The sequence below is a fragment of the Chionomys nivalis genome, chromosome X, assembly GCF_950005125.1.
Source record: "Chionomys nivalis chromosome X, mChiNiv1.1, whole genome shotgun sequence".
In the NCBI taxonomy this organism is placed as follows: domain Eukaryota; kingdom Metazoa; phylum Chordata; class Mammalia; order Rodentia; family Cricetidae; genus Chionomys; species Chionomys nivalis.
Window position 1 is genome coordinate 45,037,173 of NC_080112.1, and position 27,071 is coordinate 45,064,243.

Here is a 27,071-nt window from a genome sequence, read left to right on the forward strand (position 1 = left end):
ACTATTATCTCTTTTTCGACACAAAAGTATGTGTGCAAATACGTCCATTTATACACTCTTCTTCTGGGGGTCTACAATTCTTCCAAGTCATTATTAATATTAATTAATGTGTGTTTGGCTTCTAAAGTGCTGGACTTAAGAACTCAAGTTGAGATGTGAAAAGAAATCAGTAACCCATCCCTGACTGTGACTGTGATGGGGTTAGGGTGTAAGGACAAGATGGAGTTAATGTGCTCGATCTGGCCTACAGACATCTTTGATAAGGCACCAGGCCCCATGACCAGACTTAATCTTGCTGTTTGGGAACTGGGATATAGTCTTACATCCTCCTTGATTCTCAAAGAAGTTTTCAGGACAAATATGGTCATATTTCATAAATCCTTAGTAGCCAAGGAAAGGCAAAAAAGAGATAGTATTTCTGAAACCCAGTCCACACAATTCTAACATCTGGAAAGACACAGCTCTCTGAATATATTTTATTGCTTTATAAATAATACCATTCAAAATTTCCACTTCCTCCCCTCCTCTCATTTCCCTCCCACTCCCCCACTTGCCCTCCTCCCTCCCTCTCCAGTCCTAAGAGAGGACAGGGTACCCTGCCCTGTGGAAAGTCCCAGGCCCTCCCCCCTAAATCCAGGTCTAGTAAGGTGAGCATCCAAACAGACTAGGATCCCAAAAAGCCAGTACATGCAGTAGAAACAAATCCCAGTGCCATTATAATTGGCTTCTTAGTCAGCCCCCATTGTCAGCCACATTCAGAGAGTTTGTTACGGTCCTCGAAGCACCATGGCGTGAGATGGAGGTTCCTAGAAGCAAGAAGAAAGGTACAGTACTGACAAGTTGGCCTTGATTTATTTACATATATTAAACTGTGTCTGCCATTGTATATCTGCACTGTTTGTTTGGAGGAGGGCTCTGAGGATTGGGAATGAAGTCTCCCCTCCCTTTCTCCCTCACCTGCCACACAGAGAAGCAGGGTCCTGAGCGGAAGCGGATCAAGAAGGAGCCTGTTTCCCGAAAGTCCAGGCTACTATTCGGCATGGGGCTGTCTGGGATTCGAGCTGGATACCCTCTCTCTGAGCGTCAGCAGGTGGCTCTGCTCTTGCAGACGACTGCTGAGGAGTCTGCAAATAGCCCAGGTGAGTGAGCCCCAGGCACTAGAGTAGTTTTTTGGACATGGAGGTAGTGGCTGTACTTGGCAATGGATCCTGTGTGGGTTTTCTTTCCCTCATGAAAATGGTTGGGTTCTTGAGGTTCCCATGAAATAAAGCTGCCTTCTATAATGTCCTACTTGTTTCTTCCTTGGCCTGCAGTAGACACAACACCAAACCACCCCTCCCAGTCTACACTGTGTCAGAAGGGGACCCCCAACTCTGCCTCAAAAACCAAAGATAAGGTAAATAAGAGAAACGAACGAAGAGAGACACGTCTGCATCGAGCAGCCGTCAGGGGCGATGCCCGGCGCATCAAGGAGCTCATCAGTGAAGGCGCAGATGTCAATGTCAAGGACTTTGCAGGTAAGTCCTGCCTGGAGGGTGGGCCTCATGTCCACACAGTGTGATTTGCTGCTGGGTCTCTGGAAAAGTATTTCGGGCCCTTGATTGGTTTTGTTATTTTTAAGCAAGCAAAGGGTGGCTTTACATATTTCCCTTCTATGGGTCTGCCACACAGCAGATTCCTAGAGGGTCTTGCTCTGGTGTTTAAAAGGTACCTGCTTTGTTCTAGCAGAAGCCACTCTGCTGTAGATTGAGCACTCATGCTGTTTCCTAAAGAGGTTGGAATGGACATAAGTGGGGATACCTCCCTAGATGTGCTATAGGCCTAGACTTTAATTGTTAACTGTGTGATTTTTGATACCCCACACCATGATGCAACACTGTGTTCATGGTGCAATGATAGCTGAAAGTATTAGGCCTCAGGAATATGATCAGAATACAGTATATGAAATTCTCAAAGAAAAGTGGGAGTCTGTAATGTAAGAAGATTTCTCCATTGCCTAGTAACTATTTTAAAATAGTTTCCCTTGAGAAAAGTGGGAGCTGCCTGTAATGTCCTTATACCACCCAGCCAGAGGGGTCCTCCTGAGTGATTGCTCTGGCAGCCAGTGCTGTTACATATAAATCTGCAGTTAACAGGTTAGATATTCACTGTGCAATGCACCACAAGAAAAAAAAAACTGATGTCTTCTCTGGGTGTAACCTGCTTTCCAAGAGAGCCACTCCTTAGGAAATAGTAGCAACCCCTGCTTCCTTCTACCCCCCACCTGTTGTCATTCACTACAATTTATGTAGGAACCAAGTTTTCAGGGATTACATAACAAATACCCTAAATTTCTGTTTTCAGGCTGGACTGCACTGCATGAGGCCTGTAACTGGGGCTATTATGACATCGCCAAGCAGCTGTTCGCCGCTGGTGCAGAGGTGAACACTAAGGGGCTGGATGACGACACGCCTTTGCACGATGCCGCCAACAACGGGCACTACAAGGTTGGCATCTCCCTGCGGCCCTGCAGTGGCTGCTCTGTCCTTAACTTCTGGACCATTCTGCAGCTTCATGTTTCTCTGTCTTAGCTAGTCTTCACATTTTCTGATACTGGGAAGTGAGTTTTATGTTGCCATTGTTGTCCCCTGTTGCTCCCAATCCCCCTTTCAGCCCTAAGGCCTAGCTGTTCATTCTGCCCTACGTCAGTTCCTGGATTACCTCTCAATTCTGATGACTAATAGCACTATATTAAATGTACAGTGTTGGCTCTGTTGATCTGGCTGGATAGCTTTATGAGCTGCTGCTGCATCCCTGTTACCACTGATATTGATCCCATCCAGAAGGTCAATACAAAGTCTTGGGTAGGGTAATATTTGAGACGTAAAGTCAGCACATGGGATTATAGTCAAAATTAGATTACTGTGGTAGGTCAGGACTTCATCTCTTACAGTCAGGGCTTCCTGTAGATTTGCTGCAGGAAACACCTAAGATGTGGTAGACATATCTTAGTCTTAGGTTGCAGTAGTGACGTCATTACCAGACTCCCTCCGAGGGGACAGGACAATAAGACGGATGAAGAGGAAAAGATCTGCCCAAGTTAGCAGTGCCAGCCTGGCTATTTTGAGAGGTATCAAAACCCTATAGATCCAGATTCCCCAAGAACCCAGTGGTACACAGTGATGAATCATTGTGGGTTAGGGCTTCTGAATGAAAAGATTAATGAGACAGCCCAGAAAAACTGACGCTAATTTACATATATATTGAATACTTAGGTGAGATAATGGCATGATGGTTGATTTGCTTGCAGGTTTTAAGCCCTTTTATAAAAATGTACTGGAAAAGTTTATGTCTGAGACTTGTAAAAAAACAATGCCCTGACAGGTAGGCAGTTTGAGTAAAGCTGATTGTGAGCTAGCAGGTGATAAAACTGGGGGGCAAGGGCCATTATCTAAATCTCCATACTTCCGTGAGTTTTACATTTTTATAATTATGGGAACAAAAAGGCTATGGGAACACCGTGAGGTGAATACAATAGGGACCTCTTAGTCAAGAACATATGGATGGAGTGGTCCAAAAGGCAGCTTTTGAAAGCGAATCTTCCTGGCTGGAACAGGGAGATGAAAGACACATAAAAATAACAGGCCTAGTAGAAACATTGCTGGTCTTAGCGGAAATTCATGGGAGGATACTGATCTCTAACAGCAGAGAAGTAGATCCTTGGTCCCAGCACCACAAGATCCAAATTCTGACAACAATCAACACAAGGAAGGAGACAGCTTTATCTGTACCTTGATGTAAGCCAAGCAAGTGAAACCAATTCCTTCCAGACTGTAAGACAATTTTGGTGGTTTGTAACAGCAGCAGTAGAAAACTTAAATATGCTAAAAGCTCTCCATGCTGATGATCCAATACAAAACATTACCTTGAAGTGAAACACTGTGAGCGACAAGAGTATGTATTAAAGCCTGAACTACAGTTGAGGGTAGACTGAAACTGGATGTTTGCACTGGAGTTGAGTGAGTTTCTCTCTCAGCCATATAAACACAGGTTGCTGATTATAAATGGTTGAATAGAGCAGTTGAAATGTCACCTTGAATGTTTCTGTCACCCATGTAACCATCTTTATGCATGTAAAATCAAGCAAGGAGGAGTTATCTTACTTTCCAATGTAAATGAAAATAAAGAAATCAGCTCACAGAAATGTGGTCTTTGTTTCCTCTATTTTCCACACCCCTGTCCTCCAAAGATAACCCCTCCATGTACCTACCCTTCGGACCTGCACTGCTGACCAGCTCTCTCTTGGTGGGACGGGAGTTGTATAAGAAGATTTGGGGGAAGAGGTAGCACATCGAGGAGGAGAGATGAAGAAAACGTGGAGGAAGTGAACCACTTTTGGAGGGGACCCTCATAAAAGAGGACAGCTCTGCTAGGTACCTAGAGACCCTACCACATGGCTCTGCATACAGCACCCCAGCAGGGTTTAGAAGGGACTATAGCTTTCTACAGGCATGGCAGAGTAACTACTTTTCAAATAGTCTGCTAATACCATTATTAATGTTTTGTAGGTGGTGAAGTTGTTGTTACAGTATGGCGGAAACCCTCAACAAAGCAACAGGAAAGGCGAGACACCGTTGGAGCTCTCCTCACTGGAAGTGTATATGCCTCTGCCTAACAGGAGATTCACCATCGTTGGGGAATTGGCTACTTTCAACGGTGTCTCACTACCTAGTAGTAAGGCACGAGAATCTTCTAATTCTAGGCAGCAAAAAGAAAAAATACAAATTGAAAAAGAAGCAAAAGAAAGAAACAAAAAGAAAGGAAGTTCAGTTTGGAAAGAGGAATGACAAATTTTGTTCCTCTGAGTCAGAAAGTGAGTCCTCAGAGAGTGATGAGGATGATGGGGACTCTGTGGGAAGTGCAGGCTGCCTCAAGGGGTCCCCTCTGGTGCTGAAGGACCCTTCCCTACTTAGCTCACTGTCTGCCTCCTCCACCTTGTCTCATGGTAGTGCTGCGGCCCAGAAACATAGCTCTGGCCACACGGACCAGCACACTAAGCACTGGTGCACTGACAACTGGAAAGCCACTTCTTCCCCAGCCTGGTCTGAGGTCAGCCAAGAACGTAAATTGAAAAGCTTTACGTACGAGTATGAGGACTCCAAACAAAAGCCAGATAAGGCCATCCTCTTAGATAACGACATTTCCACTGAAAATAAGTTGAAAGTATTGAAGCACGACAGAGACCATTTTAAGAAAGAAGATAAACTTGCTAAGATGAAGTCAGAGGATAAAAAGTGGCTCTTTAAGGATGAAAAGACACTAAAGAGAATCAAGGATATGAACAAAGACATCAACAGATTATTCTAGGAAGAAAAAGAGCGTTCCAGTAAGGCAGAAAGGGAGAAGTCTACAAAGGAAAAGTCTCCCAAGGAGGAAAAACTGAGACTGTACAAAGAGGAAAGGAAGAAAAGGTCCAAAGACCGACCTTCCAAGTTAGAGAAGAAGAAGGACATGAAAGAGGACAGGTTTCCATGGAGAAGGACAAGGCCTTCAAAGAGGACAAAGAAAAACTAAAAAAGGAAAAGGTGTACAGAGAAGATGCTAATTTTGATGAATATTGTAACAAAAGTCAGTATCTGGAGCATGAGGACACCAAATTCAGCCTTTCTGATGACCAACAAGAGAGGTGGTTTTCTGACCTGTCAGATTCCTCTTTTGATTTCAAAGGAGAGTACAGATGGGACTCTCCAGTGACAGACTATAGGGACATCAAGACTGACTCAGTGGCCAAACTTATCCTGGAAACAGTCAAAGAAGAGAATAAGGAAAAGAAGCGTGACAACAAAATCCGAGAAAAGCGAGACTTCAGAGACTCTTTCTTCCGAAAGAAAGACAGGGACTATCTAGACAAGAATTCTGAGAAGAAGAGGGGAAGGACAAGGGCAGAACAGAAAAGTACAAAGACAAGTTCAGTGAGAGAGACAGGAGCAAGAAGTCTGTCCTCGAAAAGTGTCAGAAAGACAAAGAGTTTGAAAAATGTTTTAAAGAGAAGAAAGATAGCAAGGAAAAGCATAAAGAAATACACAGCAAAGACAGGAAAGCTTCCCTTGACCAAATGAGAGAGAAGGAGAGAATGTTCCCTAGCATCATCTCAGAAGACTTCTCAGAAAAAAAAGGACGATAAAAAGGGGAAGGAGAAGAGCTGGTACATCGCAGACATATTCACAGATGAAAGTGAAGACAAGAAAGATGATTACATGACCAGCAGCTTCAAAGTTGGAGAGGCCAGCGACACACAGAGAGTGGACAGCCTCCAGGAGAAGGAAGATGGAAGAGAACATCCCTCAGATAGGCACAGGAAGTGCCTCTTCTGACAGGCAGCACACAGAGAAGCCAAGAGACAAAGAGCTCAAGGAAAAGAAGAAAGACAGAGGAGTTGCGGAAGGGGGCAAGGACAAGAAGGAAAAAATCTTTGAGAAACACAAAGAAAAGAAAGATAAAGAGTGTGCAGAAAAATACAAGGACAGGAAAGACAGAGTTTCTGTCGACTCTGCCCAAGACAAGAAAAACAATCAGAAGCTCCCTGAAAAGATTGAAAAGAAGCACTTTGCTGAAGACAAGGCCAAGAGTAAGCACAAAGAGAAGCCAGAGAAGGAGCACTCCAGAGAAAGAAAATCTTCACGAGGCCCTGAAGTGGAGAAGAGCCTACTAGAGAAGCTGGAGGAAGAGGCTCTGCATGAGAAGACTCCAATGACAAGATCAGTGAAGTCTCCTCTGACAGTTTTGCTGACCACGGCCAGGAACCCAGCCTAAGCACGCTTCTGGAGGTATCCTTTTCTGAGCCACCACCAGAGGACAAGGCCAGGGAGAGTACCTGCCTCTCAGAGAAGTTGAGGGAGAAGGAGAGGCACAGGCATTCCTCATCATCTTCTAAGAAAAGTCATGAGCGTGAGAGAGCCAAGAAGGAAAAGGCAGAGAAGAAAGAAAAGAGTGAAGACTACAAGGACAGTAGCAGTGGCATCAGGAAGGACTCCAACCAATATGAAAAAGACTTCTTAGATACAGAAACTTACGGTATTTCTTACAACACAAAAGCTGACATTGAAGAGGAACTAGATAAAGTTATTGAATTGTTTTCTTCAGAAAAGAAAGACAGAACTGATACTGAAAGAGAACCTGCAAAGAAAATAGAAAAGGAACTAAAGCCGTATGGGTCAAGTGCCATCAGCATGCTAAAAGAGAAGAAGAAGAGAGAGAAGCACAGAGAAAAGTGGAGGGAGGAGAAGGAGAAACACTGGGACAAGCATGTAGATGGGTTCTTGAGACATCACAAGGATGAGCCAAAGCCTGCAGCTAAAGATAAGGACAACCCTCCCAACTCCTTTAAGGAGAAGTCTAGGGACGAAAGCCTGAAGCTCAGCGAGACCAAGCTGAAGGAGAAATTCAAGGAGAACACAGAGCGAGAAAAGGGCAATGGGAATGACAAGCTCCTGCCATCTAGAGACTCAAGCAAGAAAGACATCAGGCCCCGCGAGAAGCTCCTGGGAGATGGCGATCTCATGATGACAAGTTTTGAAAGGATGCTATCCCAGAAAGATCTTGAGATTGAGGAGCGGCACAAGCGACACAAGCAACACATGAAACAGATGGAGAAGATGCAGCATGGGTCTGGAGACCCCAAGCTCAAAGAGAAGAAACCCACTGATGACGGGCGCAAAAAGAGCCTGGACCTTCCTTCCAAGAAATCTGTGGGCCTAGATCCTCCTTTTAAAGACAAAAAGCTCAAGGAATTGGCTCCCATGATGCCTATGGTGAAAACAAGCCACACAATGGACCAGGTACAGAGTCCAAAGAATGAGGTTCTGCCTGCTTCACCCCAGACTGAGCAGGGCCGACCCACTGGGGTGCCTACCCCCACCTCAGTGGTGTCATGCCCCAGCTATGAGGAGGTGATGCACATGCCCAGGACCCCATCCTGCAGTGCTGATGATTACCCTGACCTGGTGTTTGACTGCACTGACTCCCAGCATTCCATGCCTGTCTCCACCACATCCACCAGTGCCTGCTCTCCACCCTTTTTTGACAGGTTCTCTGTGGCTTCCAGTGTGGTTTCAGAAAACCCAGGCCAGACACCTACAAGGCCTGTCTCCACAAACCTGTATCGCTCAATCTCCATGGATATCAGAAGGACCCCAGAAGAGGAATTCAGTGTTGGGGACAAGCTGTTCAGGCAACAGAGTGTTCCTGCAGCCTCTAGTTTTGATTCCCCAGTACAGCACTTAATGGAAGAAAACCTGTTTCTGCAGAGAAGTTTGCCTGTCTGTCCCCTGGGTACTACTCCCCAGACTATGGTATCCCCTCACCCAAGGTGGACACTCTGCACTGTCCACCAACAGCTGTGGTCAGTGCCACACCACCCCCAGACAGCGTCTTCTCCAGCCTACCAGCAAAGTCTTCCCCTTCCCCAAGAGGTGAACTGTTGACCCCAGCCATGGAAGGGTCCCTGCCCTCAGATCTAAGCCTACCTCTGGATGCCACAGAGGACCAGCAGGCCACAGCTGCCATCCTTCCCCGAGAGCCCAGCTATCTGGAGCCCCTGGATGAGGGTCCCTTCAACACGGTGATTACCGAGGAACCTGTTGAGTGGACACACACTGCTGCAGAACAAGCCCTTTCTTCCACCCTTATTGCTAGTGCCTCTGAAAACCCTGTCAGCTGGCCTATGGGCTCTGAACTTCTGCTAAAGTCTCCACAGAGGTTTGCAGAATCCCCAAAACATTTCTACGCTCGGGAGTCCCTCCATTCCACCAACCCAGGGTCCTTCAGTGCTGCAGAGCCCACATATCCCGTCTCTCCAGTCACTTACCCTCTGCCAGCCCCTGAGTCAGGCTTAGAGGAAGTCAAAGATGGTGGGACAGGAGCAGTCCCAGTGGCCATCTCTGCTGCAGAAGGGACTGCTCCTTACGCTGCTCCCGCCAGGATGGAGTCCTTCTTTAGCAACTGTAGATCACTCCCAGATGCACCCCTGGACACAACCCCCGAGCCTACATGTGTAACTACTGTGGCTCAGGTAGAGGCTCTGGGACCCTTAGAGAGCAGCTTACTAGACAGCAATCATAGTATATCTGCCCTCAGCCAGGTAGAACCAGTGCCATGGCACGAAGCCTTTACCAGCCCTGAGGATGACCTCGACCTGGGGCCTTTCTCACTGCCAGAGTGCCCTCTCCAGGCCAAAGATACTTCAGATCTTGAGGCAGAAGCTGTTCCTCCAGTAGAGCGCTCTCCATGCCCCACTGAGCCTGAGTCCTCGGAGGAACCAAAGCTGGATATAGTTCTAGAAGCTGCAGTGGAAACAGAGGTCTCCAACTTGGTGCCGGCACCCAGTCCTCCTGAACAACATCCCTGGGAAGTGTTGATGAAGAGACTGAGGCCGAAGAGGCTTCTGCTCCCTGCTGTGCACCTGATGGCCCCACCACAGATGACATTGAGCCCTACCACAGCGACAGGTCCAACCCATACTTTGAGTACCTTCAAATACGAAAGAAGATTGAAGAGAAACGCAAGATCCTCTGCTGCATAACTCCGCAGGCACCCCAATGCTATGCTGAGTATGTCACCTACATGGGGTCCTACCTCTTGGATGGCAAACCACTCAGCAAGCTGCACATCCCTGTGGTGAGTGCTGTGGGATCTGTGTGTGCACAGAACCAGACAGTAAGTAGGGCAAGAGGGTACTGATGAATTGAGAGAGACCTTTGGGGCTGTGTTGGCACCTTTGTCAAGAGAGGCACTGGCATTCTTGGTTGTCACTTGTGAGGGTCAGTGCCTCTATCTATCTCACTAGCCCAGCTGTACAGAGGGTGTGCAGATCGAGACCCTGTCCTCAGTGGTTCCTTTCCTTTCCTGATTCCTTTCTACACCCCTTTCACAGTGAATGGTCTCAGCTGGTTTATCTCCCTTTCTGTTCTCACCTCTCACCTGTCACAATTCTTGGGTCTGACTGGCACCCTGACACCTCCCTTCCTTTATTCTTCATTGCCATTCTAAGACATCCATGACCTGTGGTCCGTCTGACAGAGCCATCTGTGTTCTGGCCCTGCCTCTTGTAGCACATCCCACATGATCATGCAAATAGCTTCATCTGAGCTCCTCAGCACCTCAGAACTGGCCTATTTTTACACAGACACATGCCACTTTATTAACTTCAAGATCTTCATAAAAGCCAAAGGGAAACCCTTTTTCATCTCACTACTTCCCTACAAGCTTCTCCACCTAGCTGACTTTGTAGCTTGCTCACTTGCTGCTCCCTACTTTGGCTTGTCTACATAGGGGTGTGTCTAGATGAGCATGAGGCCTGGAAGGCTTAAGGTATGTTGTCAACATCCCAGAGCCTCTTCACGGGACCATAGGAATGAGGGTGGCTTCTACTCACTGTTTTAGTGTGGTTGTCTAGTGCGCTGCCCCCCACCCGGGCAGGTGTCCAGGATCTATTTGCACCTCAGTTGCATGCAGCCTGCTGAGCCCTATTCACTCCATATTCCCACTGTGCTCCTTTGGCTTGGGTACACCTGACTTTTTCCTTACACAAGGAACACAGCCCTTAGGTGCTCTCTGCCCTGCCTTTTCTGTCACTGTTTATAGGGCAGAGTTCACAAGCAACTCCTGGGTGTTGCTTTTAGGTAAGCATCTGGTACCTCTCAGCAGGTTTTTGGGTTTGGGTGCCTAGCTGGAGCATGTTTGAATTTTAAGTATGTTCTTTGTAGCTTACCCCCTCTCTCTCCTTATATCTGTAGATAGCACCCCCTCCCTACCTGGCGGAGCCCCTGAAGGAGCTGTTCAAGCAGCAAGAGGCTGTGTGGGGTAAGCTGCGCCTACAGCACAGCATAGAAAGGGTAAGTGAAACCTTGGGCAAGGCGCCTGGTGGCAATGACTTTACATTCACCTGTTCCTCTCCTTCCTCAGGAGAAGCTGATTGTGTCCTGCGAGCAAGAGATTCTTCGGGTTCACTGCCGTGCAGCCAGGACCATTGCCAACCAGGCAGTACCATTCAGTGCGTGCACAATGCTGCTAGACTCTGAGGTTTATAATATGCCTCTAGAAATCCAGGTCAGTACACTAGCTGGTGTAGGTGCCAGCTTTCAACACCACACCACCACCCCCAAGCTGCCCCATCTACAGCTAAAGGGGGACCAAAGCTGTTGTGTTAGTGGCCATGATGGGTCAATGATAACTTCAGCAACAAGACCTAGCCACAACTCTATGGCGTTTCAAGGTCGCTGCCAGCAAGCAAGCTGCAGCATTCTGCTTACAGACCAGAGGCCTAACCAAGCTTCTTAGTTGGTTTTATCTGGGGTAGTTGGAGCCACGGGGCCTGGAAGCACTTAGGCTATAGCCCATCTACCTACACTACCCACCAAAGCAGCATTGTAATGCGTTCCTGTCCTAACCTGTCCCTGAGCACAGTCCTACTATTTCCTTAAGGAAACTCCTAGCAACCTTTATCTTTCATGTTTATATTTTGTGGGAGTGTATGTGTGTGTGTGTGTGTGTGTGTGTGTGTGTGTGTATATATATATATGTTTGTGGCTCAGATCCAGCAGATAGCACATGTTGTTTAGTTCTTCTCTGTGACCTCTTCTTGCTCTGCACCATTTCAGATCTTAAGTCTCCTGTAGATAAGCACCCTAACCCCATTCTGCCAGGCTGTGGGTATCCGGGATTATTTTTTTTGTCACTGTTCTCTTTGTACTGTGCACAGTCTTACATCAGAGTTACTCCCTGCTCAGCATGCAGCTGGCTGTTGAGACCTTACAAGAGTACTGTAGAAGCCTCTTGCCATGCTCAGCATGATGGAGTGGAATTGGATTAAGATCTTTTTTCAGTTCATTAACATACTTGGGGGGAAAGTATTTTGCACATGTTAACAACACATACAAACAAGATCGTGTGATGAAAATGAAGTGAGGGTCTACTTACAGCTCATGCTGCACACAGAAGGAAAGCCAGTAAGGACGCTGATCCCAGTCTACAGAGCACACCCTCAGGCTTTTCAGCTATTCTTTTCAAAGTGGGAAAATTGCTTTTAGCTTCTAAAAAAGAATAAATTAAATATGCCATTGCTAGCTTTATATGATCCTGTAATCCTAAATAATGGAGGACACAGTTTATATAAGGCCTTGATCTGTCCCTCTGAATACACTAGACTCCTGCATAGGAAACTGGTTCCACTCAGCCCTACCCTGTAAATGTTGACTGCCTCATCACTCAGTGGGGCAAAGACTGAGTCTGTGGCCACCAGTGCCTGGGAGTACTTTTCCTCCAGGGCAAGAGCAAATGGTTGAAACGTACTGCTAAGATGAGGATACCCATGTGTTCGCTGATGGATAAAGGACGGAACCATCAACGGTTTCACCCTTAGCCCCCAAGAGCTTTTGTGAACATCTGTTTGGTTCTACAGGGTGATGAGAACAAGTCTGTGCGGGATCCATGCCCGACAGTTCATCTCTTGGCTGCAGGACGTAGATGACAAGTATGACCGTATGAAGGTGAGTTCTTGTAGTGTCAGAGTGTTCTAAGCAAGGGAGGCCATACCACTACCACACGTGATCACAAGTGATACTTTTGCATGTTCCCCATTACTGCTGCTGTCAGGGAACAAAAGTCTTGGGTCTATTGTCTCTTCAGTGTCTTCCCTTCTGTCTAGTGACAGGACCTAACCTGAACCCTCTTCACAGGTCACACTTGTAGAATTAACTAGTACAGTGGATAGGAGGATGGATAAAGGGGTAAAGGGGATCAGCAAGGAAGAAGCAAGTCCTCACCTGTAGCTGTAGAGTCAAACATAGGGTACCATGAAATTCCAGCATGCCATTCACAAAATGAGAAAAAGAAGTTGATACCTCTTCTTTATTTAGTTCTTTATTTAGTTCCCCATAAATGTTGCTCAAATGCAGAAAAGAGGAGCAATCCAAAGCCTCCTGATTGCTGCCATCAAATGTGTGTTGTTGACAGTAAGATGTCAGAGTTAGCTGGGTATCATAACAGTTGATTCAGAGGTGCTGAGAAGCCCTATGGCACATGGGCTACAATGTATATACGTCCCTGAGGTGTTTTTCCCATGAGCTTCTACTACCATTTCCTACTACCATCTCTCTTACATCCTAGAGTCAACTCTAGGTCCTTGACACCTCATCCCAGGTGAGATTATGAGTAATGTTGTCCAGAAGACCCAGGATAGACTATGAGAGGAGGAAAGGGCTTACAATTTGACCATGTACATTTAAAATTATCACATTTTTGTTCCTTAATTGATAATAAAACAGTTCTAAACTTTTCCTTCCCCCTCTGTTGTTTCTCAAGACAGGGTTTCTTTGTAGCTTTGGGAGCCTGTCTTAGCTCTATGTAGACCAGGCTGGCCTTGAACTCACAGAGACAGTCCTAGAAAGAGATAAAATGGCAAATCTTGATAAAAACATATTCAATGTTAATGTCTTTTAGAACCAAAATGTGAATGGGTTTCTTCATTCAGAAGACTATATGATTTCAGTCATTTAAAACTTAAGGATATGATGAGCAATGTATTCTTTGAGAAAATCCAATCAACTGGACTCCCAAAGCTGTCTGTCCTTGGTTAACCAGAGTCAGCCACATTACCGCATCAAGCTTAAGTATCACCTCTGAGCATGGGTAGACTCCCTGGCCCATGCTTAAAATTTGGCCCCAAAACGTGTCCTATACTACATCCATGTCCCTTATATACATGTTTAACTGACGTTTCTACTATGAACACAAAACACTCTCTCTCTCCCTCTGCCTCTCCCTCCCTCTCCCTCCCCCTCCTTCTCTCTCACACACACAAGATGAAAACTGAAAGCATAGCTGTTTCAGTTCTGGTAAAATGCTACAACTCCTAGAGGTGAGTTAGATGTACCAACAACTGCTGGTGGAGCACTTGAGGGTCAGACCTCCAGTCTGATGTGCAGAATTGGGGAGGTCCATCTGTCCGATAGAGGTTCTATGGTAAAACCCAGGGTGGGTTTGCAGTGTTGTGTTGAACCTAGAGGCAATGTGGAAACTGGGGGCTAGCCATTCCTCTCACCTTCTCTCTGGAGTTCTGCTGCAGATGTCCTGGAGGCCAGACAGCCCGCAGCTTCTGGATTTTTGTTAGAACCTGCTTTCACCCGCGTACTGGGAATGTGAGCTTAGGTTCATGTTTGTGTGGCAAGCACTTTATCCACTGATCCATTTAGATGTCATACTATGATAATATTTGTTTATTAATCATATGATCTATAAGTTTACTGAGCGATCATTTATTAAAGCACCTAGAAACTGGTTGTGAGGCTTTTATGTGGCAACATCTGTGTCATCTATGAATTTACAGTCTTGGTTGAGAAAATTACATTTTATGTGTGATGATAATGGCATGGAGGTATTGGTATAGCAGAGAGGAATTCCACATTATGATACCTTTGTATATTAAGATGGATTCCCATCCCCGCAAGAAGTCACTGAAGAATTAGGAAAACTGCATGCTAAGGTTGGCATGTAAGGTGATTCAAGTGGCAGCATTAAGGGAAGATGTGAAATGGGTGATGCTGGATCTGGGGAAACCAGTGCGCAGTGCACTGGACCTCAGGGAGAAGACATAGAGTGTGCAAACAGAGGCTGGACATGCAGTACTGACGATGGGAGGAAGGTAAGCCTGGAGGGGTCGCTGTGGATCACAAAGATAGTCACCTCCCTCCTCAGTGAGAAGGCCATGCCCTAGAGATTATGTACAGGGAAAAGTAGATTTTGAAGGAGTAGGTATTTGTTCACATAGATTTTTTTGGACTAAAGAGGTGAATTGTTAGAAACATAGTTTAGGAATTGGACAGGGAACCAGACTATAACTTTGACATTCCGACTTAAATATTTATGTTCCATTGACAAAGCGGAAAGAATACTCAAATGGTGTGTGTGACTGAGCGGGTGTTTGAAGCACCTGGCATAGCAGTGTGTGAGGGCTTTTAAAAGATGGGGCATCTGAGTGTGGCAAGTGCAGCTTCTTAGGCACACAGAAGTTGCAGTGAACAGCAGATGTGCACTGGAAGCAGCAGCAGTCGGAGGCCACAGAGAGAGTTTGAATATTCTTTTTTTAAAGAAAGAAAATGAAACTGCATATGATATTTTCTCCCTTGCATATAGGGTAGAGGAAGGAAGGAAGCAAAGTAATCCAAACATCCCAAGTATGTCAAATTCAAGGAGCATGTGTGCAGTTACATTTTAGAGGGAAGCTTAGGCTGTGTTTGTTTGTTTGTTTGTTTGAAAAGTGCTTACCTGGAAGTAAGTAGCACAAAGAGATTTATATGAGAGGCGTAATGTAGGGATATAGCCCCACTCATTGGGGGCATGTTTGCCTCGGGCTAATGCTTACTGATAAATCTGCCGGCGTGATCCCAGCAGTCCCTTTTCTCTGCTTTTCCTGTTCTCCGTGGGAACCTGTGGTCCCGTAAGTCTATTTCCTTATTAAAACTGTATATATTTTTATAATCTGTCTGCATTCATTTACGCCGTCACATTTGGTGTCCAACGTCAGGCTATCTTGCCCCTGCCCCAGCACAGGGGGGGCGCAAGCTCCATCTTTCCCAGCCTTTGCGAGCAAGTTAGTTACCGGAGCTCAGGAAGTGCGATTGGGCGAGCATAGCCTGCTAGCTTTCAGCGCGCTCCCTGCTCGCTTTCCCTTCCCCCACTCCAGGCCAGGATACAGTCACAGAGCAGCGACCCCCACAGAGTAGTTAACCGCTCCCTGCTTGCCTTCCAAAGCCTCACTGCCTGAATTAACGGAAGCACCTGCGGTTTTGAAGCAAAAGCTGCCAACCCCTTCCCTTATCAGGCAGTACAATAATTTTTGTTTTGAGTTAATTGTTTCAGACCGGCTCTGGCTTAGACCACGTGGACTCAGGTGCATTTCTTTTGCCATCACTGGCAGAAAAACATCATTACAGGTACATAATTTTCTTTTATAAATAATAAAAATGTCTAAAAACATTACCATTCAAGACTTTAACAGCCTTTTCAATTGTACCATGTGGGAGATTTTACAAAAAGTGTCTGTCAGCCCACAGATATGGATCTTTCTGGGATTCACAGTGTAATAGCAAGAAAGCATCAGGGGACTTAGGATCAAGTCTTGAAGAACATTGTAGTTTTAAGATGAGGAGGAAGGAAAGACCAAAACATGTTCAAAAAGCTAAAAGACTGTAAATGACATAATCACAGAAAACCAGAGGCCAGCATGGTTTCCTGCTCCCTGAAATTTCTGCTTGGTTTCCTTGTAGATAGTCAGTCTGTCAGTCAGTGGCAACCTATGTACAAGTTAGGTAAGCTATTTCTAACATTTTGGAGCACCTAGTACTAGTTTATCTCAATTCTGATTGGTCCCCACATGGTACAGTTTGTAGCTTTTCCTGGTTATTGTTAGGGTAAGACTTAGCCCTAGTGTAGCTAGTCTACAGCCTTTCACGGCTGCACTGGCGTCAAGTTAGGTCTCTTCAATTATGTCTGTACCACTTGTGTGACTGGTACTTTTGGAGCCCAGAAGAAAGCCTCAGAACCCCTGGAGCTGGAACTACAGATGGTGGTGAGCTACTATGTGGGTACTTGGAATTGAACCTGGGTCCTCTGGAAGGACAGCCAATGCTCTTAATCACTAAGCCATCTCTCCAACCATAACAAATGTTGTTCTTTTGTTTAATATTTTCTGCCTCATGTTGATTCAAAACACTGTATAATTATTGTCCATACTTATTTTAGTAGTAAATATTTTTTTTTCATTTTGTCAGCAATTACATCATTATTATTTGGGGTTCCCTACACATCTGATATCAGACATTGTGTGACAATTGATAACCCCTTGATGTCCAGCATGAGCCAAGTAGTAAATATTTTAAAAGTGAACTGTTAGGAGACAGGATCTTGCTGTATGTTTAGCCCAGGCTGGGCTGAAACTCTAGACCCTTCTGCTGTTCTTTTGGAGACAAGGCCACGCATGCGCAGAAAATACAGCCTCAGTGGACTACGAACCCCAGTGGTACAATGGAAAACCACGCATGCGCAGGACATTTCCCCCCAGAATGCCCAGAGCCCTTTAAGAACGGGCGTTCCAACCCGCCCCCCCTCTTTTCCCTTCCGTCTCTTCACTCCCGCTCCTTGTATGTTACCCTCCCCCATTAAAGTTTACCCACGTGGGACCCCGCGTGGTGTCTCGTCTCTCCTTCCCCAACTCCGTGTGTCTCGTCTCTCCTTCCTGAACAACAACCACGCATAAAAAATAATAACATTTTGGTGCCGTCTGCTCGGGGACCTTCTCGCCCCGGGGCCCTCACCTGAGGCCTTGACTCTGGGTTTTGGCACCTCCTGGAGCTCGGGGCCTCCCCCGGGACAAGGTCAGAACCGGACGACCTGCAACCACTCCACGTGCTCCAGCCATCTCGACACGGCCCTCTCCAACCATCAGCGGCTAATTCGTGAGTTTACCTGGGCTGGCTAACCATCCCCTCTCACCTGGAGGAGGCCGGCCGAGCTCCCGGCTTCCTCTGGCGTGTCCTGGGTGCGGTTGCTAACCCCCCCCGGGCCTTCCGCCCTAGGCTAGATTTGTTTTTATCCGCGCCCAAAAGTTTGGTGCTTTTGGTTCTTCCTCTCCTTTCTGTTCTTTCTCTGTCCTCTGTACGTACGGCTTCGGCTGCAACGGGCAGCCTTCAGGCTTAACTGTCCCCTCCTAGCTGAGACCCCTGTCTCCCGTCGAAAACTAGGACCGGGTCAGCTAGCTCATAACACGGTCCTCTGGGTACTCGGACGCCTGTGTCCAGAGCAACTGTGTTCGGAGCATCTTCGGATGCCTTCTGCGGATATTTTCACAGTTCTAGCCATGGGCACTAAGCCTTCAAAACCAATTCCCCCGTCTTCTCCCCTTGGACAGCTATTGGAAGCTCTGCAGCCTCATGCCTTAATCCAGATTCGTTGGTGACGCAGCTGCTTCTTCTCCTGGCCCCACAATCTCCTGATACTAACACGCCCTTTCCTCTTCCAGTCTCCCAAGTGGACCCTCTCGCGTGGGACACCCAAAATCCCGCCATCGCTAAACACCATTCCCCCATCGTTATTCAGTTAAAAAAAATCCCACCCACTAATCCCCTCACCCTTCTGTCTAACATTCCTTCAGGAACCTCCCACTTCTCAGTTTTAGACCTCAAGGATGCCTTTTTCTCCATTCCCCTCAGCCCCCAATCTCAAAACATCTTTGCCTTCACCTGGACATATCCTGATACTAATTTCTCCACACAACTAACCTGGACCGTCCTCCCTCAGGGATTCCGGGACAGGCCATACCTCTTTGGCCAGGCTCTGGCCTCTGATCTGCTCTCACTGTCCCTCCTCACCAAGCCAGGGGCTCTGGATTTTACTCATATGCCCACAGTTAAAAAAATTAAATATCTCCTGGTGTTGGTGGATACAATGTCTGGGTGGGTTGAAGCTTTCCCCACCTCTAACAAGAGAGCCCAGACAGTTTCTGATATCCTCCTCCGAGAAATTGTTCTGCGGTTTGGGCTTCCAACTTCTCTTCAGTCAGATAACGGCCCAGAGTTTACTTCCCAGATTTCTCAGAATCTGTCTAGGGCACTTGGAATCCCCTGGAATTTTCATATACCATACCACCCCCAGTCTTCAGGTAAGGTAGAACGGACTAACTGCTCTTTAAAGGATGCCCTCGTTAAGATGTCACAAGAACTTCACCTCGACTGGCTGCCAAGCTCGAAGGAATTCCTCACTGGATTCACCTGTCACATCTGAAACTGTTCATCCCCACAGCTCAAGACAATCCTTACACGGTAACTCAGACGGGACCGTGTTCCCTCAAGTTCCGAAGGACAACAGGTCCAACCCCCTCTACTCCAGCCTAAGGAAAACAATGGTCTCATTTTTCATTTAATCCTCCTGTGCTAATACACCCTCCCTTCTCTAAATTCCTAAATAACCATCCAGTTGTCTCTACAGAAATCATCATCAAACACGGAGTCAAGAGGTTCAGGTGATAAGCAAATTCTTAACAAAGTTCCTGACATAACAGGTTCGTCACTGACTGCAGCAGTGACCCCTAACATGTTAAGGAATATATGATTAAAATCTATTTCTTTTAAGACATTTTCTTTAAGCTCCAAGACACCAGCCTGACCCACCTGGACAATGCAGACACAAGCGGAACGGAATAAGTATCATTCAATTAATGGAATAAGTATCATTTACTTTTTTATTCTTAACCCCTGGCCTCCTAAAGCCCCCCCAACCCCCTCCACCCCAAATTTCCCCTCTAACTTTTTTCTCTCTACTAATGCGACTTTGTTTTCCAGCATCCTAACGGTGACCCAGGTACTCAAGAGCCAGACAGATGCAATCTCCAGACAGATGCGATTTTTTCAATCAGCCACTTGATGCCAGCGGACAAACCATAGATAGGACATCATCAGGACAATCGGATGCTCCCCGGACCCCTCGACGCCCAAAGTCAGCAGGAAACAGTCATGAGAGACCGGGCTACGCCCCTATTCCCTACCCGTTAAGACCCTCAACCCCCCTCAATTTTTTTTAATAAAACCAAAAGGGTGAAATGCTGTTCTTTTGGAGACAAGGCTACGCATGCGCAGAAAATACAGCCTCAGTGGACTACGAACCCCAGTGGTACAATGGAAAACCACGCATGCGCAGGACATTTCCCCCCAGAATGCCCAGAGCCCTTTAAGAACGGGCGTTCCAACCCGCCCCCCCTCTCTTTTCCCTTCCGTCTCTTCACTCCCGCTCCTTGTATGTTACCCTCCCCCATTAAAGTTTACCCACGTGGGACTCCGCGTGTCTCGTCTCTCCTTCCTGAACAACAACCCCGCATAAAAAATAATAACACCTTCTGTGTCTGCTTCCTGAGTGTTGAGTTTATAGGCATATGCCTGAAGTGTTAATCTAATTAATCTTATTCTTAATAATAAAGAATTGTTATTTTTTTATTAATTATCAACTATTGGGGGGAAACCCGGAAGATCAGAGAACCAGGAGCAGCTGCTTCCTTCCCCTCTCATTCCTTAGTTCAAAAGGGGCTCAGATCCTGTCTCCACCCCACCTTATCCCTTCCTGTCTCCACCTCCCAAGAGCTGGGATTAAAGGTGTGTGCCACCACTGCCCAGCTTCTATGGTTCACTAGTGGCTAGCTCTGCTCTCTGATCTCCACAAAAGCTTTACTGTCAGAACACAAACACAATACCATACAACATACGCCTCTAAGCCTAGCTCACTCGAGGTCTTCTGGAAATCTCCCAAAAGTCCTGGTTAGATACCGCTTGCCCATGAATATTGCTCTTGTGGAGAACTGACAAAGTCTACCGCTTGAAAAAACCAAGGACAAATGAAGGGTCGCATATTAACCCCACTAGGAATTATCCAACTTGAGCAGAAACAGCATATCTTGCAAAGTATGAGGGCCTTGTATTTGGGCCAATATTCTACGGCAGTCTGTTGCTGAAAAGGGACAGCTAACAATCCATCTCATGAACTGTGAACTCTGTGGTAACCAGGCCCCTCCCCCCACACTTGCTCCATCAGGGGCTCCAACAGCACTGTTCTCTGCCTCCAGTCCCCAGTTACCTAATTAGCACACCATTTGCGGCAGGTACCAGAACCATTCACTTGCTTGGTTCTCCCACTGAAATGTAAACTTTTAAAGTTATCAGCTGTTTTCATTTCCAGCATTGTAGCTGCATGTAAAAGGCACTAATAATACCTTTAAAAAGGCTGGAGAGATGTATCAGTGTTTACAGAATTTGCTGCTCTTGCAGAGGAACCACGTTTGGTTCCCAGCCAGGTGGTGGTGGCGCACGCCTTTAATCCCAGCACTTGGGAGGTAGAGACAGGTCTACAGAGCTAGTTCCAGGACAGGCTCCAAAACCATAGAGAAACCCTGTCTCGAAAAACCAAGAAAAAAAAAAGAAAAAAAACCAAATTTGGTTCCCAACCCCTGTATTGGGACTCACAATGTAGATGGAGCTCGCTTGAATGCGATGTTTGTCTTTTTAAGTATTTCTTCCTTGGCTGTATCACATCATCTTTGAAACCCGTCTCTGTGGCTTTGAGTAATTAAAGGGAAAAACAAAACAAAACACATGCTGCTCCTTCTGCAGGTCTCTAAACAAATCAAGCTGCACCTGGCTGCCTCAGCTCGCTCACTGTTCACATGGGAAAAAAAGCTACTAGTTTTAAAACCCACAGTGCCGACTGCTTCACACCAGCCACGGTAAGAGGAGTGCGATAAACCTTTGCCCTTCTTTTTTGCTGGTGACTTTTTTCTCAGAAAAGTGCAGCAACGAGAAAGAAGAGCAGAGTTTCTCCACATAAGAAAATGCACTGTAGAAAGCGAAACCGAGTTTAAAACTTTGAAAACATTTGTTTTCAATCACACACTGGTAACTCTTTTTTTTTTTTTTTTGAGACAGAGTCTCTCTATGTAGACCAGGCTAGCCTCAAACTCACAGAGATCTATCTGCCTCTGTCTCCCAGGTGGATTATCCAAGCTGCAATAAAAGGTTGGACCATCAATCCCAACACTACATCCTGGTAACTTTTACAGCATGCAGAGAAGACACACTGCATCCTGCAAACAGATAAAATTTCTGCTACCAAAAAGCAAACAAACCAGCAACAAACAAACACATTGCCAGACAAAACTTTACAGAAAATCTCAAGTCTTCAATTTTGTTGTAAAAGTCTTGAACTGGGCCCCACAGTCAATGACATGATAATAAAATGAGGAAAATCAGTATTTCCCATGTTATTACTGTTATTCCCCAGAAGGCCCCTGAGCGTAGCTCGCCTGGGAAACTACATTTCCCAGGAGCCCCTAGCATTCCACGCAAAGGCTGCGCAGGTACAGAACGTGGCACTTGACACACGCCCGTGGGGGACCCTTTAAAAAGCTGTAGGGGACGTTGAGCCTATTATGTGTGATCCTAGAGAAGCTAATTAAGAAGGTGAAGCCAAAGAAAAACATTTAGGCGATGAAAGGAGACAGAGACAGAGACCCACATTGGAGCACCGGACTGAAATCTCAAGGTCTAAATGAGGAGCAGAAGGAGAGAGAGCACGAGCAAGGAACTCAAGACCGCGAGGGGTGCACCCAAACACTGAGACAATGGGGATGTTCTATCAGGAACTCACCAAGGCCAGCTGGCCTGGGTCTGAAAAAGCATGGGATAAAACCGGACTCGCTGAACATAATGGACAATGAGGACTACTGAGAACTCAAGAACAATGGCAATGGGTTTTTGATCCTACTGCACGTACTGGCTTTGTGGGAGCCTAGGCAGTTTGGATGCTCACCTTACTAGACCTGGATGAAGGTGGGTAGTCCTTGGACTTCCCACAGGGCAGGGAACCCTGACTGCTCTTAGGGATGATGGGGGAGGGGGAGGGAAATGGGAGGTGGTAGTGGGGAGAAGGTAGAAATCTTTAATAAATAAATAAATTAAAAAAAATAAAAAAAATAAAAAGCTTTCGCTCTCTTTTCCCCTTCTCTCCTGCACGCCGCAATAAACCTCTTGCCACGTGAGTTTTGTTGTGTCTTGCATCTCCCTTTCACGGCTGAGAAGACTAAGAAGACGAAGAACAGAACAAGATGACAGAAGAGAAGAACATTGGTGCCAAATGACTCGGGAGACCCGCCTGCCCCGGATCTCCACTCAGGGCCAGAGCTTCGGCCTTGCCTGGAGCTCCATCCTTGCTCCGGGGCATGGTTAGGACCGAGGACCGCTCCATAGCAAGACCCATGTAGTCCATCTGCTGCCCCACGACCACCACCAGCTCGATTGTGAGTTTTCCCTTTCTGCTAGCTGAACTGCCCCTCTCACCCGGAGATTGTCCGGCTGAACCCGTGCTTTCTCTGGTGTGTCCCCACCCCCCCTCCCCCGGCCTTCCACCCTCGGCTAGACCTGTTTTTATCCGCTCCCAGAACTTTGGATCTTCTGGTTCTCTTTTCTCCTCTTCTTTCTGCTCTTTTTCTGTCCTCTTTACGTATGGGCTCACTACGGTGTGAGCACATTGGCTGCAACGGGCGGTCTCCCGGCCTGACTGTTTCCCTCCGGCCCAGGATTTCGTCTCCCATTGGAGGTTAGAGTCGATTCAGTCAGGCTATAACACTGCCCCCTGGTCACTCAGATGCCTGTGTCCAGGGCTTGCAGGTGTTTGTGGCATCTTTTGAGCTCCTTTTGCAGGTGTTACCATGGTTCTAGCCATGGGCACTAAGCCTTCAAAAATAGTTCCCCCACCCTTTCCCCTAGGACAGCTTTTGGAAGCTCTTCAGCCTCATGCCCTAATTCCTTCCATTAAGTTTTCTACACTCATCCGTCTCTGCTCAAAAACATGGCCAAAATATTTGTTACACGGAAATTTCAAATGGCCTCCTCATGGCTCCTTCAACCCCAATATTCTACGGGAGCTAGCTAACTATTGTCACCGTTCAGCTAAGTGGAAAGAAATGATGTATATAATGGTGTTCTTTTACATGGCCCTTAAAACTGACCCCGCTGCTGCCACTCACTGTTCACCTGCCCACATGTTCTTAGCAATGCCATCCCTCCAGGAACCCTCTGCTCCTGCCATGGACCCCGCAGATGAACCTCCACCCCCTGGTCTCGGAGAGCCACCTCCTCCTGCTCTGCCCGGTCAAGTGACACCTCACCTAAGCCTTCTTCTTCCAAAGTTTCTCCCAGGCATACAAAGCCCTCACCTGAGCTTTCTCACTATGACACCTCACGTAAACCTTCCAGTTGTAGGTCTCCGGAAGTCCCACATAAATCTTCCAGGTCCAGGCATAAGAGAACCTCACCTCACCTTTCTCCTTCTAGTTCCCCGGAGACCCCACCCAAATCCTATTCCAGATCTAAAAGAGTCTCACTTAAACACTCTTCTTCTGCCAGCAGGTCTCCATCCGGCTCCTCAGGCTCCGCCTCCTCCCACCCCTCTCTCCTCATCGTAGGTCACACAGGTCATCAGAAGACTCTTCAGGTTCATCCTCCCCATCTCTCTCCCACCCTACTCTGCCTCCTCGGTCTTCCAAAGCCCCGCCGAGTTCCCCTTCCTCTCGTGCAGGACATCTTGCCCTGGCACCTTCCTTCACTCCTCCGCTCACGCGTTCACGTGCCGCCACAGAGCCTAATCCTAGCCAAGCCAAGCCTGCTGCCATCCTGCTGCTGCGGGAGGTGGCTGGTGCAGATGGATTGGTTAGGGTTCATGTTCCGGTTTCCCTGTCGGAACTTTCCCATATAGCCAAATTACTTGGGTCCTATACATCTAATCCTACCACTTCTATAAAAGAATTTCAATGTATTACCCAGTCCTACAACCTTACTTTTCACGACATTTTTATGATCCTGTCTAATAACTTACTTACTGAGGAGCGCAGGCGGGTCTGGGAACAGACCAGACAACATGCGGACGAAGTTCACCAAACTCTAGCCTCCCACCCTCCGGGGGCAGAGGCGGTCCCAGACCAAGAACCACACTGGGACTATAAGAGTTCGGGTGGGGTTTTGGCCAGGGACCGATTTTTAACTTGTCTCCTCACAGGCCTCCGTAAGGCTGCCCTCAAGCCTGTAAATTATTCTAAACTTTCAGAGATTATCCAGGATATGAAGGAAAATCCTTCTGCATTTTTGGAACGCCTTACGATAGCCCTTTTGCAGTTCACGAACTTGGACCCAAATTCCCAGAGGGCAGACAGTTACTAATGACTCACTTGTTTAATCAATGTTATTCAGACATCAAGGCCAAGCTCAGGCGTTTGGAGAAGGGCCCTTTAACCCCACAGGCAGAAGTCCTGGAGACAGCTTTCAAAGTGTATCATGCACGACACGACAAAGCTCGCAATCACTGCCATGTGATAGCCGTGGCTGCTCAACCGACCGAGGTGACAGACTACCCATCTCGTCCCGTTCGTGCTGCTCCCCTACCTCCCAGGGTGCGTGAACCACCAGGGCCGTGCTTCAAGTGTGGTAAGACGGGTCATTGGGCCCGAGGATGCCCTAATCCCCATCGAAGTCCTAGGGGACCTTGTCCAAGGTATCACAGGGAAGGTCACTGGTCTGTAGATTGTCCTCTTGTGCTTGGTGGCATGGAGACATTAGACCATAAAAATTCCCAAGTTGACCTATTGGGCTTGTCCCTGGATGACTGAAGGTGCCCAGGCTCCTCCCTTAATGACCCAATGGCCACTGTCATCTACAATCAGGAGCCACGGGTACTTCTCACTGTGTCAGGATGGCTCATCTCATTCCTCTTGGATACTGGAGCAACGTATTCGGTTCTGAGGGAATTCTGGGGGCCAACCTCTCCTTGAAGTTCCCCTATTGTCGGGGTGGGGGACAGCCTTACTTACCTCAACAGACTCCACCTCTCAATTGTGTGTTTAGAGGTATTTTTCTAACTCATTCATTCTTAGTTATGCCAACTTGTCCAGTACCCCTGATGGGGAGGGACCTTTTAACTAAGGTTGGAGCCTCCATTTCTTTCACTCCCCCCATTCGCTTTATTCCAGATTCGTCAGTGACACAGCTTCTTCTTTTTCTCCTGGCCCCCCAACCTTCTGACACTAATGCGTCTTTTCCTCTTCCAGCCTCCCAAGTGGATCCTCTGGTGTGGGACACCCAAAATCCCTCCGTAGCTAAATACCATTCCCCCATTGTTATTCAGTTACAAAACCCTACCAAGTATATTACTCAAGCTCAGTACCGCCTCTCTTCCCAGAGCCTCAGAGGACTTAAGCCTATTTTCTCTGACCTTTTGAGGAAAGGGCTGCTCCGCAGCACCTCCTCCCCCTTTAATACCCTTATACTGGCTGTTAAAAAATCTAACGGAACTTATCATTTGGTTCAGGACCTCCGACTCATTAATTCTGCTGTTGTTCCTCTTCACCCAGCGATCCTCCCACCTCTGCTCTCCAGAGCACTGGAGCCACCAGACTGTCTGGCTCTCGACATGGGTGCTGGAGCCTTTGTTGTCTTTCTGCTTGCTCAGCTAGCACCCTTACCCCCTTAGCCATCTCTCTGTCCTAAGAGGGGAACTTCATTTGGGACTCAAAAGCTAACAGTACCCCTTGTTTTTGGAAGTTGTTTAAGGAAGAGCTACATCCTTAGGGCCCCTGGAGAAGGAGGAAGAGGTGCAGCTGGCTTAGGGAACACACAGATCACAGATATGGACATCCAAAGTTTGGGATCCATTTACATCTTTAGAAAGCAGTGGAGAAGTCAGCCCTTTGGGGACTTCTTGGGTGGGGGGGGCGCAGAGAAGGCAAAAGCAGGAACTCCTGATGTCTTGAGCCCCAGGAAACCCTCTCCTACTAACCCTGCCACTGTCTGACTGATGCCTTTGTATTGCATGGCAGCCTTCTTGCTTTGAGCACAAAAGATGCTTGAGCCTCATTCTGGAAATGAATATACCAAGTACAGAACTGGCCAATCCTTGTACCAACCTGCCACTTCCACTGGCAATGACTCCTGCATCCCTCCTAACACAGGAGAGAAAATACTTTTGAGACGGAAAACAAGACAAAACAGCAAAAAACAAATGAAACAAACAAACAAAAATGTGGGGTGATTTTGTAAGTGTACAGAAGGGGGGCCCAGGTGAGAAGAGCAGGTGCCACTGTAGCAGGGAACTGGGATTTGGTGGCCAGCTGCCACATAGAAGAGGCTCAGTCATTGTAGTTCCAGTTCCTGGAGATGACATTTCCTTTCCAGATGTCTATGGGCATCAAGCACATAAGTGGTAGACATACAAAGACCAAACAGTCACAAATAAAATAAAATAAAATAAAAATAAAAACTGTTTTCAAAAAGAACATTGCAAAATAAATTTGCTATGATAAGAATTTTTCTTCACTTTATATATTTTTAAAAAAATGCTAGAGTAACATTAATATTGTTACATTTTCCTCTTTATTGGTTAACTTTATTTTTTCTTTTAATGAACATATATTTTTTTTTCATATGATATGTTCTGATTGTGCTTTTTTCTCC

General features: G+C 46.8%; 1 protein-coding gene across 1 annotated transcript; it reads left to right on the forward strand.

Moving 5' to 3' along the window:
- The first annotated feature begins 928 nt into the window (after positions 1-928).
- LOC130868352 (ankyrin repeat domain-containing protein 11-like) lies at positions 929-26,091 on the forward strand. Its single transcript, XM_057760605.1, is given in 23 exon segments — positions 929-1,139; positions 1,314-1,517; positions 2,344-2,486; positions 4,548-4,713; positions 4,850-5,503; positions 5,506-5,909; positions 5,912-6,148; positions 6,150-6,341; positions 6,343-6,715; positions 6,718-7,785; positions 7,788-7,833; positions 7,835-8,268; positions 8,271-9,380; positions 9,383-9,654; positions 10,773-10,871; positions 10,942-11,085; positions 12,437-12,462; positions 12,464-12,524; positions 22,890-23,166; positions 23,271-23,812; positions 23,979-24,630; positions 24,816-25,049; positions 25,670-26,091. Coding segments are annotated over 23 exon segments (7,971 nt in total).
- Positions 26,092-27,071: the final 980 nt, after the last annotated feature.